This window comes from Ostrinia nubilalis, chromosome 18 (genome assembly GCF_963855985.1).
Source record: "Ostrinia nubilalis chromosome 18, ilOstNubi1.1, whole genome shotgun sequence".
Lineage (NCBI taxonomy): Eukaryota > Metazoa > Arthropoda > Insecta > Lepidoptera > Crambidae > Ostrinia > Ostrinia nubilalis.
In genome coordinates this window covers 7,085,463-7,103,255 of record NC_087105.1, presented here as the reverse complement: position 1 = coordinate 7,103,255, position 17,793 = coordinate 7,085,463, and the positions used below count along the sequence as shown (strand labels likewise).

General features: G+C 36.8%; 1 protein-coding gene across 1 annotated transcript in view; it reads right to left on the bottom strand.

Annotated features, from left to right (window-relative positions):
• Positions 1-16,457, bottom strand: part of LOC135080629 (zinc transporter ZIP1-like) — a 47,493-nt gene extending 31,036 nt beyond the window's left edge. The window contains exon 1 of the mRNA XM_063975316.1: positions 16,034-16,457. Coding sequence (XP_063831386.1) covers positions 16,034-16,328 — 295 coding nt within the window. The 5' untranslated portion in view covers positions 16,329-16,457. The remainder of the gene's footprint in view (positions 1-16,033) is intronic.
• Between the last annotated feature and the right edge of the window lie 1,336 nt (positions 16,458-17,793).

Here is a 17,793-nt window from a genome sequence, read left to right as displayed (position 1 = left end):
TTTTTATCTCGATTGTTTTCGTAACCTACTTTCAATGCTGAGTGGATTATAGTTAAGTTAAATCATCACGCGTGACTGGAATCATGACAGCACAATATCATTCGAATTATCTATTGAAATGGATTACCACGACTCTAATGGATATTGCATAAAAATAATTATATATTTAGATCACTGTCTTTTGATTTATCTGATAGAAGAAATATTGGTAATCGGATATTTATTACCAAATCTTTCCGAAGTGCAATAAATCTGTGTAATACGAGTATTATATTATACACTAGAATTAGGTAAGAAGGACGTGTTGCTCCAAAATTTTACGATTATATTAAGTAACAATTCAAAAGATAAAAATAATGTTAAAAAAAAATTACGAACCACTTATTTTTAAATGGTTTTGGACTTTATGACGGTAATATTTAGTTACAGCTGAATAAGCATGTTTGAAACTGAACAAATGTTTTTCATTCTTTACACACAACATTCGATTCGTTATAATTTTTGTGTGCAATAAAGAATTTAAATAAATAAAAGGTAGCAGATAATATAACTTCGTGCTCATCCATCATACTCACACTGCTCCTACTGGGAATCAAACCACAACTTTTGTTAGACGATGTAATCTACCTATACGCGGCCATCGTTTAGTCTAAAATGCTATCAAATATTTTCTAACAGTTACCCAGATTGTTTATACTATTTAAATGTGGATAATAGCGCTACCCACTAGTCTAGAGTTGCCAATTAAATAAATCGTTTCTATTGCGGTGGATTCTGTAAACAATATAACAGGTTTTAATATTCTTAAGGCTGACGCACGTATTCAAAGTCGAGAGAGCTATCCCATCCGGGTTGGCTTTGGCTAGCGCACTCCTGCGCAGTGCAAATGCCATGACTCAGCTTTCAGATGAAAGCGATGACGAATGCTCCTATTTATTAGATGTTCCAACAGTCCCATATGCAATAGGTGCGTTGCATTCTTATTTGTAGAGATGTGTTGGCGCATCAGACTATATTTTTATTGAAAAATAGAACTTATCATAACGATATAAGTTTCCCCAGTGTTTGGGTTGATGTGACGTCATCTGTGCTTTTAGTTTCTAAGCGAAGCTTTAAAGCTCGTATTGTGAAATGCTCAAAACTCGAGTCAAACTAGAGGAACCTAGAGGATAGAGATTCAACTTATTAATAAAATTGGTTTATATTGAAGTTCCTAGACTAGCAACTACATTAGGAGTTACAGTTTTATTTTGAAATTCATGTCATAAAGAAACTTTATTCAAAATAACGACAAATAATATTAATGTGGTTTTATAAGCACGAAGCTGCTATCGAACGTAAATACTTAATGATCAAAAAATGTTTCTAGGAAACTGTTCATAAATTGAGGAAAATGTCACACTAAATGTTACGTCGATACTTTACAGACTATTTAGGTCTACACCTACTCATAATTCTAAAGATACCCTCCAAAACTATTGTTTCGATCGATCACTTCTCGCTGCTCATGCATAGTCGATGCGGTATTTGGCAGGACGTCACAAAGGCAGCGCCAATACCTACTTGATTTGCGGTTTCATTCCGCGTTACATTTACGTTACATATGTATAAATTCCGCGTATTACGACTGTCGAATATTGATTTCATATTAGTTATGCAATAAGTCATAAGACCCGTTCGTTATTGAGATCTTCTCAGTGATAATTGGAGCAGAAGACTGACACTGGTAACTAAGGGTAGTAACGTATGGTCAATCAAAAGTAAAATCAAAGGATATTAGAGCTCTCAAATCTCAATATCTCCTTAGCACTGACTGAGGATTAATCCTGCGAATGTAGACTAAAATAAGACTTCTTGAAACGCTACTTGATAATATGACTTCTGGAACCTGAAAGTCCAAATCCATGAAAAACTCATCCACCAAATTACTTTTGAAGTGGACGACTCCTTTATTAAGGTTGGAGGAGGAGTTAGGGACCAATAGTTGATGAGAGACGTAAAAAAGTCGCTACAAGTGATAAAATACACTCAACATCAAATAAACCGCACCTTCCGCGACGCGAACTTTAAAGATTTTCTTCTGACACAATCATGGTACCCCAACAATATTGGTGTTATTTGAAAGCCCAATAAATATCCTTAAAGAAAAATACATTTCATTTCTAAATAAATTATTAACTTATACCATAAATGTGACTTGAAAATAGACCTCACTTTGGGCTCACCTCTGGGATCAATTAGACCAATTTTTATGGTTATTCAATTCAATTCAATTCAATTTATTCATTTAAAGATAACAATGATCCACATGGTTAGTAAATGAGTGCCTTATACAACTATGTTAGTAATTTATTTATTATAACATACCACTAATTATAGTAATTATCCAACCCGTTCGGTAAGAAGTAGCCGAAGGAAATGTCGGATAATAGTTATAAAACCAAATAAAGATCTCACGTGTCCTCTTTAACAGATGGATAGCGATTAATCCCAACTTAACAGTTTTATAGTAATAAAAAATGGCTATAGCGTAACTACCTATTTTTTGAAGAAGTGACTCTGGATCCTTGTAAAGACACATTTTTGGGGTAAAAACCTTTCCTTTAATGAAATGAAGTTTAGAACTAGGCTTTCAAATGGTACCAATGTTGGTGGGAAGTGGGGATGCATACGTTTGATAAGTGCTTGTTGCGGGAGGTGCGATTTATTTGATGCCGAGTGTATTGTATTGTTTATTGAATAAAATTGCTGAACAAAAAAAGCATTATTAAAAATATATCTTACAGTAATTGTATAATTAATAATACACAAATATTTATCTCTACTTGAGAAATCTACAATCATTCGCAGAAAAACGCTGTCAATTAAATGATAACCGTTAATCCAAATTTAATAGGACAGTTTAAAATGGAGTAGCAGTGTAATGCGTTATTTCCAATAAACATTCCAATACATATGTTGTTGGGCAACCGGCTTAGTGTGATTCAAAGATTAGTAACGCTTATTAAAAAGAGACAAGGACACTTATCGCGTGATTGGACACGTATATCGTAAAAACTTTCTACAATGCTGAAAAAGTTAACAAATCATTTTATCAGTCATAACAATAAACATTGTTTGTCTACATTCTGGTAAGTACATAATATTGACATAAAACAGCATTATAAAAAAAATTATATCGATTTTGTATTACGGAAAAAATCAGTCATTGTACGGAAAATGTTCGCACGTATTTATGCCGATATCTTTGTGTTTATTCTGCATCTACATATTATGTATAGTTTCTTCCTATACTAGATACTTACTAAGTCGATATTGTCAGGCCTGTTCATCTCCGCGAGTTTACATCGAAAACAAAACACGCACGATGGCCCACCTACAGGATACTATTTGACAAGGCCTCACATACGAGCGAACATTGACTCACGCACGCGTATTCTTGTGTATGATGGAAGAAAATAAAGAAAATGGTGTACTAAATACTGTGCAGTATTTAACTGCCTAAATAATAATAAAAACACAGAATGTATTTTTTTAAGTTGCCTCAAGACACTGAGAGGTAAATAAGTAGTTAATATTATTCATGATAATTCATGCTAAATCATGTATTTCCTCCGCCATTTTCCGCAGTTTGGCACCTCACGTCACATCATTTTACCGAAGTCAGCCCTATAGCTTCTGCGCAGTGCCGATCACTGACGTTTGTCAACAAAATGGTGCTTGACTCTTGAGACAGGCTAAATTACACCATATTGTTAATGACATTGAGCATACATTTTTTTAAATACCTTCGCGAAGTAAAACTTCTGTACGTAGTACTTATTATTATTCTGTGATATTGTTTATATTCATTCATAACTTCAGACTCCAGGTAGTTTTTGGCCGTTTGGTGTAAGTAATATGTAGTTCGAAACGGACTACTATGCCGAAAGGGGATTCGTTTCCGGCCGGGCAGAAGTTGAAATGATGAATTTTTAATTTCTGTAACGGGTTTGGGTGTTAATATGTATGTATGTACATTACATATTTAACAGTATAATATGTATAAGTAGTAAATATCCGTTAACCTGGCACCCATAACACAAGCATTGCACTTACTTTGGGGCTAGATGGGTGTGAAATTGTCCAAAGAGATTTATTTATTGTTAATTTAGAGAGAAAATACATTCAAGTTAAAATAACAAATACCTATTTACTCATTATTTTAGTTAACAGTAGCATAGACATGAAATCAACAGAATGATTTGCGGTCACGGTAATGAAGCAGGTATCAACAATAAAAAGGGTTCCTATTATAAATTGAACACAATAATGAAACAAACGACAATTTAAACAAAACAATATTACGGAAGTGGAAATAGGCGTTAGTTTGTTAATATTTTTTATTCATTGAGTCATTGACATTGCAATCAAATGCAGCGTGACATCGGACACGAAAGTGCGCTTTTTGTCTCAATTTCTATTTCTGTCTGGCATAATTAAATATGGCGTCACGTCACCTTGGATCAGGCGCAGTTTCACTGCCTTTAGTTTCTTTTGGTTAGTATGCGCACCAGATTTGACAAATAGTTATCCTTCATAAAAGAAAGTGAGACAGACAGAATTACATTTATATGATAGTAGTGATTGAGCTGCTAAATAAGGAAAACCCAATTTTAAGCACAAATGTTTTCTTTTTCACGCGTCCTAAATCTTGAACCTTCTCTGTCCTACACGTAGTTGAAAGGAAAGGAAGGAAACTACTTTAAATCATGTTAACCGTAACTACAATTATAGTGAGTAACTGTTTTTTTTTTGCAGTAAAAAGGAGAGTCACAGAACGAGTTCATTTATCGTAAACGTTTTTCTTTTTTTTTATCCATATAATCACTCTACATAATAAAGTTTCCACGACCTCGTTAAACTGGGCGTTGAACCAAGGGTTTTCCCACAACGATTTACCTCAACATCTTTCAAATCAAATCAAATTAGTTTATTGCATCGCGCTTGCCGCTGCGCACTTAAACCAAATCGTTCTTCTTTAGGAATGTTATAGGAATTGTATTTTCAGATTTTAGTATAGAGTGACCGCATTTCAACTTGACCCAGCCAACTTTGCGGTCTGTGGTTGAAATTGTTTAAAACAGTCTACTAAAACTGAAGGTTTTACTTCAAAATAACTACAAAAAATTATTTTGTTGTCCGCTGAATCTTCCAGTTAAAATAATAAGTAAACCTCAAATCTAGAGGATTATGCCTTCATGAGGGTTTAATATGCTTGTTAGGATTTAATGCTCTGTGGAATTAAGTTACATACTCTCTAATCTGTGATTAAGTTGCTCTACCCTTTTTACCTTGTATCTGTGTAGCAATAAATGGGGAGTGAATCATATTTTGTTGGGTAATAAATAGTTGCGAGTACCTATAAAGGAGCGCCATAGTGTTCAGTGAATTACCTGCAATTCTATGATCTATCAATCTATGATAAAAAACAATCACTACGGGAAATACCTACTTGAAGATGACAACCAACATCTGTACGTATAACTAATTTTGCAAGGCAATCAACCATAGCGTACATTTGACCATAGCTAACAATTCTCCCTAAAACAATTGAATAGCACCTCGATTACGAAAAAGTTCTTACCTAGATCCTTTGTTCTATGCGTCAATGATGCGTGATGTGCGCAGACGCAAGCATATATGTATAATCGATTGAATCTGTATAGTCGAATCTCAATGTCATGATTAAACGATTAATTTATCTTTTGTTCTCAAGCCCATGGGTGTGAGGATTCGTGTGTTAAACAATTAAGTAGTTAGTAGATAATTATTTACCTTGAAATACAAAGTATTTGGTTGATTAAGTTGTTGCACTAATTTATATTTGTGTTATCTATGAAGTGTAGTCTATGAAGAGAGCAATGAACTGCGAACTATTTTACCGCCAATATTTTGTAAAATAACGGATGTGTCGTTAGGTAGGTTAGATTGCTCATTGCTTAATTAAGTGTTATAAACCAGCCAAAAATCAAAAGATTCGAGACAGAAATGAATTAACAAACCGGTTTAATTGCAAGCACGGTTATTTGCTCCTTTAGTAAAAAAACTTTCTGGCGCCATATACGAACATGTTTACATAAAAAATAAAAGTAACCTAATTATAACAAAACGTTGCTTGCAAGTTTACGATATGTTTTATGGCCAAGAAAGTGCAGTTCCGTTAACGTCCCAATAGTATGACACGTGTGTAGGGTTGCCATACGCGAAGAATTTTCCGGATAACTCAGGAATTTAGTTTCCTGGAAATTCAACTAATTTTTTTTTTGTGACCTGAAATAGTTGAGGTAATAAAGGTTTGGGATGTAAATAATAACTAATTCGTTATACAGCTATACTATATCGTATCTCTATTAGAGAATTGCTTTTGGATTAAATCCTCTTGAGACAAAAAAACACTTTTTTAATCAGATCTTTTTTATTAGAGTCCCCCATTTTATTATGAAAATCTATTTTATTTTTAGACAAGGTACTATGTGGTAACCCTTTTTATACGAACGTCGCGTGCGCCGCTAATTACGCGGTGTACATCGCAATGCGTGAATCATGCGCACGTTTTGTCAGTAGGTGGCGACTGGCATTTGTTTTGGTTACCGCTTTTGGCAACTTGAATTTAGACAAGGTCACGTCTGATTTAATATACTCGTATCTGACATAATTTCTAGTGACAATAATACAATTCATACTAAGTCATGGCGGTGATTCAATTTAATATTAGTTCATTCAAAAACTGTTAGTACCTACTTACTTAACCAACAGTTTTGTAAGGAGTTAAAGTAAATTGTCTTTATTATCTCTTTCATTAATTAAGATTATGGTAAATAAAGATGCTTTTAAAATGGAGTATTCTCGAATCTGGCCCTCTGGCCTGATCGGGGCATTGTTTGTAAAATGATGACTTTTAAGAGGCCAATTAGCTTTGAATTAAGTATTTCAGCAAAGATTTATCTTGTAAAAAATGGTTATAGTTGCCTAAAATAAGATAAGTAAGTAAGAACTTTAGTTCAGAGCAACAATCACAAATAGAAGCTAAAATAATATAGATTTATTCTAATAGGCTAGGCTATCAGGCCAACAGATAAACTAAAAATATGAAAACTATGAAAGATTGAGCCCCGCATTTCATATAATATTGCTTTAAGAACTCTATGTTATCGATTACATAACTATTGATAAAAACCTTCAGTTGTACATAACTAATTCGTTAGTAGGTATCAATCAACTGCCCTCATATACTAACGCCTGCCACTTGTATGGCAATATATTCGGTGGACATAAAAGTAATATTTACGGCACAATTGAGATATGATTATTCAGATTACATATTGCCTAAATTTAAAACAGTCCATAAAATAACGATATTAAGCATAACGTCAGCAAAAAACCCACTCGTTATCGCCGTTATCGTTCATAACGAGCGTTAACTACCTACACAGTAACGAATTTTACACATTATTTCGTTTAATACACATAACAATAAATGGAATGTGTAATATTTACGTATTTATTTTATTACTGTACAATTCAAATTATAAACATGTCAGTAGTAAATATGTTTTAAAGGCTTTTAAGTATCTATGTATGCTAAGCATGTGTGTTACACAAATTAGCGGCATTTAAGTACATACTAGCATTTATAGAGTAGTGTGTTATGTAATAATATAAGTGGTCCCTGTTTCCATGACCTTTGTTAACACATGACTGACTGGTTCTGTACTGGTATATAGCTCATTGCATTGTCTACAGCTTCATAAATATTTACTCGCCGAGATACCAATATACTTAATAGATCTCGACTGGTAAATATAATTTCCAATAATTATATGATAAGGGTTTCAAATACAGTACATAAAATGGGCAATATTTCACAACGTTTTAATTTGCATTTTGATAGAATAAACACACTCTTTGTAGAGTTCACATTTTCCAGTATATACTAGTCCATTAGCGGTCATTCTACTTTGTCTTTAGGTATAATAAAAATGAGTTTAGCGCCTATTATGAGTCAATGCTCCTCACCACACAATTCCAACACCTATTGAAGCACTTTATCTATAAGGAAATCTTATAACGATAGATAACGTAGGAAATACATTGTCCCGCAACGACATTCATGTACTGTAAACACTTTCTAACGATGTTATAGTCTTATGACCACCATTGGTTATAAAGTTGTGACAATGGACAAGTTTCCAGTTTTTTTCTTTTAATGAAACTTGAAAATATAAGTAATAATTGTGAAAGAATCATGAAAATATCTCTACAAATAAAGAAGTTACAGGGCCCTAAAGTTGCGCATAACAAATATTCACGCCATTTTGATCGGTGTAGTCACGAGCCACGAGAGTCATTCGGAGTACAAACAGTAAGCTAAGTTTGAGTAAACCTATGTTTGAGTTCCACGCGAAAATATGTTGGTAATTTTAAATAATTAATTTCTCAGCCATTTCTTGATGGATTTTAAAAAATCTTCACCGTCTTTTTAGTTTTGGTCTATATTTTAATCCCATTCAGAGAAATATAATGTTTTTAACATTAGGAAACTTCTCCAATGGAGGCATTGTCCTTAAAAGATTTCTCTTAAGATTGCCGACAGTCATTTGTTTTGCCAGCCACCGGAGCAAATCGTGTGAGACAACGTAAATGCTTTGCGTAAAATATGGACCCTCGTCCTTGATAGGTAGAGTCGACCTACGAAGGTTAATTACATTCAATAAGTTCGTGACTTATCTCAATGCTATTACGCTAGCTGCGGTTCTCAACCTTTTTTATGCGGAGATCTATAAAATTATACTTTCAGGCTCACTTTGCGGTAAGTATTGATCGCTCTATACTTAAATACCTAATGTTTTATATTAAATGAAACATGGGAAATGTTTCACAATCTTCGTCGCTAAATATATCGTCGATAACCTTTAAAGTGACGGACTAAGTTTGATGTGAAAACTTAAATTATTTTCCGTAACTATCTACAATTTAAAAGTGTCTAATTAATTGAGAACCCAGTAAGTTATCAGAAATTCAGAAAAATCCAGAAGTTATGGACGTTTATTACTTATGGCATATTAATAATTTCCGTTATTTAGTGGTACGAGCTCTGCTTAGTTTGGGGCTAGATAAGTGTGATTGATGGGAAAACAAAAAAAAACATAGCATTTTAGATGACAAATCCCATATAATGTCTGACACGAATCACGTAATTTATAACACAGTCTTACGCCGTGCCTTCAGTTGTGACTCGTGAGGTTATTCCCACGCCCCTCTGAGCCTTCCTCTGTACAATTACTCATCTCTATTAGGTACATATTCAAAGATATGTACATCACGTTAAAAGAATTTGATGCGGTAATTATACTAGATAATAAGGTTTATTTTATTAATCACGATGGAAGAAAGTCCCTAGAACCTACCGCTTGGCAATTAAGAATAATTTGATTAAGTACGTAGCCTATTATTCATGGATAGTTAAAGGAGTTTATGGTTTTAATTATTTTGTCATTAAAAGGTAAATGATAATAATCATCCATAGGAAATGCTGCAAAATGATCTAAGGTGGAAAATAAAAAAAAATGCATGTAGGCTTTTAAAAAGCACTTTTACACGTCCCAAAATGAAAAACACAACCCTACTACTCTCAACATAATACCTAGCTCATAAATTAAAATTTTCCAAAAAAATTCTACATCATTTCGTGCCATTCTTTTGTTTCTTAAAAAGAAAAGTGCATGTACTGTGTGAAATAACAATTAATTGGTTTGAATAGGCAAGGGAATAAAGCAGATTGCGATGCGCTGCGCGTGCGCCGGCCGGTCGTGTTTCCCTTCATTGAATTGGTAATGTTAATTGTTTGCTCGTCCGGTGGCGCGATGACGTTCAAAACTTGATTTTAAAGGATAGAAATTCATCATGTGCAATTTTTTTAAGTTGAATGAGTATCGAACGTTTAGCACTTAATAAGGCAGCCCCTTATTCCCTGGATGTTCTATACTATAGCAATCGGGAATAGTACCTAATAACTTTCTAATTAAAACAAAATATTTTTAAGATCAATCAGTAATTACTCATAGCTAAATGAAACACAAACGAACAAATCTGACAAATAAGTCTTTGCAATAGACGTGCTAAACGTTTAATAGATGGTAATGCAAATAGTTTACTATGCTATAAGCACACTTAAAAGAACAGGATATTACTTAAAGTAACTATGTCTATTATCTATAGTAAATACCTACACTATAGGTAGAGGTAATTCTAATGTTTGCAATATTTTTTATAGAACTTTAAAACTTGCATTACCTCTATGATTACCTACGGATAAACGTTATCCTTGTAAGGTACTGACGTGATCATGCCGCAAGACCTCATAGGTCTTCCCCATTGAGATGTAAGTGTTATTTAATAACAATACCTATTAATTACTCATACTTAAACAGGTAATACCTACGAGTCTCATCATAGGATTTAAGTAGGTACAGTGTAGTTTACCTATACGTTAGATAAATTCGTAACTTTAACGTTTTATTGGTAGAAATTACTCTATGGATATTGAAATTTCATCATCATCATCAGGTCATCATTAAGTCTCCACTGCAGCAGCACTATAGGTACCCTCTCTAATTTACCAACAAATGGAGGATTCATTGCCTAGAATCACCAGCTAGCCAGGAGTTGAGGAGGCTTGATGTTCGCAAGTTTGTCCCTTAAGTAGTCGCCTCTTACGACATCCCCGGGAAGAGTGGGGTGGTCTTATTCTTTGCCGGAACTACACGGCCATTGACATCTAACTTTACTAAAATATATTGTCTTTTACTATTAAATAACACGACAATCTCATGGCTGACCTATCACAATCGTCTATGGATCAGTTTTTATCGAGTGGTCACGCTTTGGTGTGAACGAATAAAGTAAACTATAAAGTATGTCAACAGATACCTTTATAGATAACATCGTCTTGTAGCCCATATGTTTTCATCATCATCATCATCATGTCAGCCATAGGACGTCCACTGCTGAACATAGGCCTCCCCTAATGCTTTCCACATTGATCGATTGGTAGCGGCCTGCATCCAGCGCCTCCCTGCCACCTTTACGATGTCGTCGGTCCACCTTGTAGGTGGACGTCCCACGCTGCGCCTTCCGGTACGCGGCCTCCATTCCAGAACCTTGCTGCCCCATCGGCCGTCAGTTCTGCGCACTATGTGCCCTGCCCATTGCCACTTCAGCTTGCTAATCCGTCGGGCTATGTCAGCGACTTTAGTTCGTTTACGGATTTCCTCATTTCTGATTCGATCTCGCAAAGAAACACCAAGCATAGCCCTCTCCATAGCACGCTGTGCAACTTTGAGCTTCTGTATAAGGCCTATAGTGAGAGGCCACGTTTCCGAGCCATAAGTTATCACTGGTAACACACATTGATTGTAGACTTTCGTCTTCAGGCATTGGGGTATTTTGGACGAAAAGATGTTACGTAGTTTCCCGAACGCTGCCCAGCCGAGTTGGATTCGACGATTGACCTCCTTCTCGAAATTGGACCTACCTAGCTGGATCGTTTGTCCGAGGTAGACATACTTGTCGACAATCTCGAGAATTGAGCTCCCAACTGAAACTGGGTAGGGCGCAACATGGATATTCGACATAAGCTTCGTTTTATCCATGTTCATCCTCAGGCCTACCTGTTGGGAAACTCGATTAAGGTCTTCGAGCATTGTGCCAAGATCTTCCAACGATTCTGCCATGACCACAATATCGTCGGCAAACCGAAGGTGAGTGATGTACTCGCCATTAATGTTTATGCCGAATCCTTTCCATTCCAGGAGCTTGAAAGCGTCCTCCAATGCAGCGGTGAACAGTTTCGGAGATATAACATCTCCCTGCCTAACGCCTCGCTGCAGTGGAATCGCCTTCGTGCTCTGCTCCTGTACTCGGACCGACATGGTGGCGTTTTTGTACAAGCACTTCAGCACCTCGATATACCGATAGTCAATACGGCACCGCTGGAGAGATTGTAACACTGCCCAAGTCTCAATCGAATCGAAGGCCTTCTCATAGTCCACGAACGCCAAGCATAGTGGCAAGTTATACTCCTCAGTCTTCTGTATAACCTGTCGCAGCGTATGGATGTGGTCTATGGTACTATAACCTTTTCGGAATCCGGCTTGTTCGGGAGGCTGGAAGTCATCGAACCTACGCGCGAGACGGTTCGTGATGACTCTCGAAAACAGTTTGTAGACATGACTCAGAAGCGAGATGGGTCTGTAATTCTTCAGCAAGGTCTTATCACCTTTCTTGAAGAAGAGCACCACCACGCTTCTGTTCCATGCCTCTGGCGTAGTTCCCTGGAGTAAGACGGAGTTAAAGAGTCTCTGAAGGACTTTCAGTATCGGTGTTCCACCCGCGTTCAGAAGCTCCGATGTTGTTCCGTCATCACCCGGTGCCTTGTTGTTCTTTAGCTGTTTGAGAGCCATCCTAATCTCGTATAGGCTGATGTCCGGGATATCTTCGGTATAGTGTCGAGTTAGTTTAGATCTTGGATCTGTGGTTGAGCTATCAACAGGTTTGGTGACTGAGGTATATAACTGTCCATAAAACCTCTCGATCTCACCCAGAACCTCGGCTTTTGTTGACGTTACACTACCGTCCGCCGCCGTTAGCTTAGTCAGCTGGCTTTCCCCAATAGAGTTGTCTCTTGCGAACACTTTGGAGCCTTGGTTCCGCTCTATCGCCTCTTTAATACTGTTGGTATTAAAGTTGCGAATATCGTGTCGCAAGGACTTCCTTATCTGTCTATTGAGCTGCCTATATGCCTTAGCGTCAACGGAGGTCTGCAGTGTCATTAGGCGTCGTTCTTGCATGAGGTTGAGGGTGTGGTCGGTCAACTTTTGCGGCCTGTTTTTGCGACGAGGTCTGAAGAATTTAGACCCAGCTGCTTGGACAGTTTCAACGAACCCGTTATTAATCTCTTCCACTGACTCGCAGTTTTCCAGACATGCAAAGCGATTTGATAACTCGAGCTGAAAGCTCTCGGGGCAGTGAATATGGGAATTTATGGGTCGGAGCGTAGACTTCATCAGACGGGACCTTTCTAGCTTGACGTTAATATTTAGTATGCCTCTGACCATTCGGTGATCACTTCCGGTTTTCACCCTGTTGATCACGGAGACATCGCTAAATATTCGTCGCTTTGTGGTCATGATGAAGTCAATCTCATTTTTCGTGGAACCATCGGGACTTATCCAGGTCCACTTCCTGTGAGGCGGCTTCTGAAAGAAGGAGTTCATGGCAAAGAGGTCCTCCTTCTCCAGAAATTCGGCCAGCCTCTGTCCCCTGGGGTTCCGTTGCCCACATCCAAATTGCCCCACTCTCAGCTCATCATCACCTCGCATGCCCAGCTTTGCGTTGAAGTCCCCCATAACAACATTGAAGTAGGTTTTAGTAGTATGTATGGCCCTACTTATGTCCTCATACATAGCCTCTACTTCCTCATCTGGGTGTGTAGAGGTCGGTGCGTATACCTGAATTACCTTCAACAAGTATCTTTTAGATACTCTGAGTATCAGGTATGCAACCCTGCTCGACACACTTCCGATGGTGACGATGTTGTTAGTGAGGGACTTGTGGACGAGAAACCCGACACCACCTTGGGACAGTTGTTCGCCCTCCCGGTAGTAGAGTAGGTTGCCGGATTTCAGGGTGATCGTGTCCTCGCCCTCTCGTCGGACTTCCGATAGTCCCATGATGCTCCATTGCAACCTACTCATTTCATCTTCCAGCTCTATAAGCCTTTCGTCAGTCCTCAATGTGCGTATATTATGCGTTACCAGGGCCAGTCGTCGTTGGTGTGGGTAGCCAATCCGCCTCCGGAGATTCTTAGCACCCCCCGCCCCGCTGTCACCCTGACCGCTACCGTAGCCAGGAACAGCGGGGCCACCGGAGACTGGGGGCCTGGTTGCTTTTGTGTATTTCATTGTGGGGGAATTGCCAGTACTCGCCACGCTTGGCAGGCGGGTTGGCGAGCGCAGTTTTTTATATGTTTCGCACGCAGACGCTGCTGCCCATCTCGCGCTACAGGATTTTGTCGCCTCTTACGACACGCCTCCTGTTGGCGGTGGGGAATTGTATTCTTTCCGGCCGTCCCCACACGGCACATATGTTTTACTTAGGAAAACTTCAAAGATTTTTCTGATTTAAAATATCTGAGCTAACCTTTTAATTTTTTGGATACGAAATTTCCGACGAAATTCCTGTTTTTCCGTTTTTCATCTTTATCCCTTTTACGCATTTTAATAAAATAAAGAATCATATAATTATTCTGAAATCTAATGTTTACTGAATATCAATTAAAAGTAAACCACGAAACAAATATTGCGTGTCTAGACGAGAAAGATGATCCGGCAATTACTATGGCCGAGATGAAGCGCGGACACTGGCACACTTCGCCGCTTGCGCAACTCTTAGATAATGGCCACTACAGTCTGCGCCAATTCAAACTGTCAGTTTTTCTAACAAATAGAGCCGAATAACATAATTGTTTCAAATAAATACTCGACACTAGCAGAAATAACCCTTACACAGGGGAGTTTTGAAAGTCATTAAAAAAATGAAACTGAGTTCCTATGTGATTTGAGGAAACTTATTTTTAACAATAAGTTCATACTTAAGTAGAAAATAAGCAAGCTGAAACTAAAATCTAAATTCAGAAACCAGGGGAAAGTGAAATAAGTATTACTGAGGCAGACTTTCTAACTGGGCAAATTTTTACCATAGCATTTTCCAAAATTTTCAGTGGCTTATTGCTGTCCTGAAGCAGTGGTAGGGTTGGGACGTGTAAAAGTGCTCTTTGGGAGCCTATTTGCATAAATAAATGATTTTATTTGATAGTTTCTATTGGTCCGACAACAAATCACGTTAATCACAAAACTGTACACTCTAATGTGCTGTCGACTGTACCATTAACAAAACAATTACACGAAAAAGTTCCATTCAACACGACTCCAATTGTACTACTATATCCGTTGCTTTAATTATCTTTAATTACATGTTTTGACTGAATTGAATTAAATAACGAAAACACAGTGATAAGCTTCTAATTAATCTAATTATACAGCATTTGAAAATATTAGACGCGTTTTCCTTGAATTAGACCTTATCTAAATACTTTTTAACCTCGAAGATAGTCAAAGATACCTTATTGAACTTCCTTTTATTGCTTTAAAAATCAGTCTCTGCAATGTAGAGTTAACTTTGAATAGTTAATTTAATTTTGTAAATAGACGCGTAAAAAACCAAGTATTCGGTAGAATTTATATATTGAATTGCTACATGTACTGCAACTTAGATTTACTTAATAGTAAAACATGCAAAGTAATTTGTCAATCTGTTAAAAATAAACGTAGAGTAAGATATAACGTGCAGATATTCAATCTGCGGAAACGAAATACTCAGTAGAGTCAAGGTGAACGGGGTCCAAGGAATGTACTCCACTAGATTTCATTGTTCATGACTTAATAGCGATGTATTAAGATGCTTTGCCTCTATTTGCATTGTTGTCAAACCATTACGAACGCAAAAAAGAGATTAACATCATAATTACACGGTAACGCTGCCATTTAAAATTCTATTTCAGTCATTAGATTTGGTACATGATTCCAGTAATCATATTGAAGTAACGCTACTGATTTACTACAACATTCGTTATTATAAAACTAACTCTACATTTTAAAATGCCGTGAAATTAAGTTTTCTGAAACTGAACTACTTTTATTTTTAACTGCATAGATGACCACTTTGTTTAGTTTAGATTTAAATCTAACCACAAAAGGCTTGATTTTACTGTGTTTATTTAACAAATTTAACTGAAAATTTTAATAAATTTCACTTGAAATATTTTAAGATAATTTATAGAAAAGATAATAAAGTGTCTTAAAAACTAAAATTTAAAAATTACTAATGATAAAAACTATTTAAGTTAAGTTAAGTAAGCAATTAAGGTACTCACTTTGTAAATATTCGATGTTCTCCTGGATTTCAGGCATCAAGTGCATGAACGTTGTGGACAGCAGCACGCCTCCTCCGAAGGAGAGAAGCGTCATCACGATCCTGTTGGTGGACTTCAGATTGCTGGCTTCCTCCGCAGACACCAGGTTAAACCGCTTGGAGATCAGCAGCGGTGCTATACCACAGATCATGGAGGCACAGAACAGCACCGCCATGGAAACTCCTTTGGCCAGGACGACTCCTTCGGTGTCATTTTCGTCCTCGCTGTGTCTCAGGTGGTCGATTTCGAGCGACATTTTGGTGATGTGGTCCGTAAACGGTGGAGAAAATTAGTGAACTGGCCCGAGGGTGCGTGCCCTTTTATACGTGCGCGTATCAGATCGCCGCGTGCACCGTGCGAGAGCGACGCGCTTGGACTATGCGCTCGCGCCGGCCGGCCAGTAGCTCCACTCCCGCGCAGCCTACTCGTAGCATGCACAAAGCCTTACACTCCGCGCGCTAATTAAATGTGCGATTCATTAATTTGTATTGGATTTGAAGATGTAAATATTAAATCACGTTTACTTAAGTTATAAAAAATATTACTTGCTTACTATTTTTATTTTATTTATTTAACAATATTTCAACATAATAAATTGAAATTATTATATTTTTTGTGTCACAAAATGTTTCAATAATTTTGAAATGTAGCTAGCTATGCTACCTAATTTACTAACTTTAAAAATGTAGAACATCTAGCTACTTTTTCTTACGTAAATGCCACCTGTACCTCTAGTAGGAAAAACTTTCGAGTTCGTTTCGTTGCGTATTCAAAGTGTCATCGAAAAATTTTGTATGAAAAATTAAACAGCGCCCCCTAGGGCGGCTATAATATAGGGGGCGCTGTTTAATTTTTCATACAAAATTTTTCGATGACACTTTGAATACGCAACGAAACGAACTCGAAAGTTTTTCCTACTAGAGGTACTGTTTTATGCAAACTGCTCTTGAAAGAATCCTAATCTAAGTTTCTAGGTCAAGAATAAAACCGACTCCAAAAAACAAACACTAAAAAGTAGAAAAATAATTACCTACTAATTACTTATTTATTAGGACGAATTAATATTTATGTTATACCATGATTGATACTTCTGTACCTCTAGTAGGAAAAACTTTCGAGTTCGTTTCGTTGCGTATTCAAAGTGTCATCGAAAAATTTTGTATGAAAAATTAAACAGCGCCCCCTATATTATAGCCGCCCTAGGGGGCGCTGTTTAATTTTTCATACAAAATTTTTCGATGACACTTTGAATACGCAACGAAACGAACTCGAAAGTTTTTCCTACTAGAGGTACTGGAGTCGGTGCCAAGATTATGAAACGTGTGAAGTTTACCTGCACCGACTCCAAAAGTATCAATCATGGTATAACATAAATATTAATTCGTCCTAATAAATAAGTAATTAGTAGGTAATTATTTTTCTACTTTTTAGTGTTTGTTTTTTGGAGTCGGTTTTATTTTTTTTTATAAAAATTAACTTATTTCTTGCTTTTTAGTTAACTAATTATTACCTTGATGTTACCACTGAAGGTAGGCAGTACATTGAGACTATATTCTTCATGTCAAGTGTAAAATAATATTCCCTACAAAATACAGGTTATCATATCGGCAACCTAAAAAGACCTTAAACCGCCAGCCTACCTTAAAAACATGAATACAACTGTAGGTCTAATTGTACCTATAGGTAATATTTAAAAAAAATATCCTCCAACTCCTAAGCGT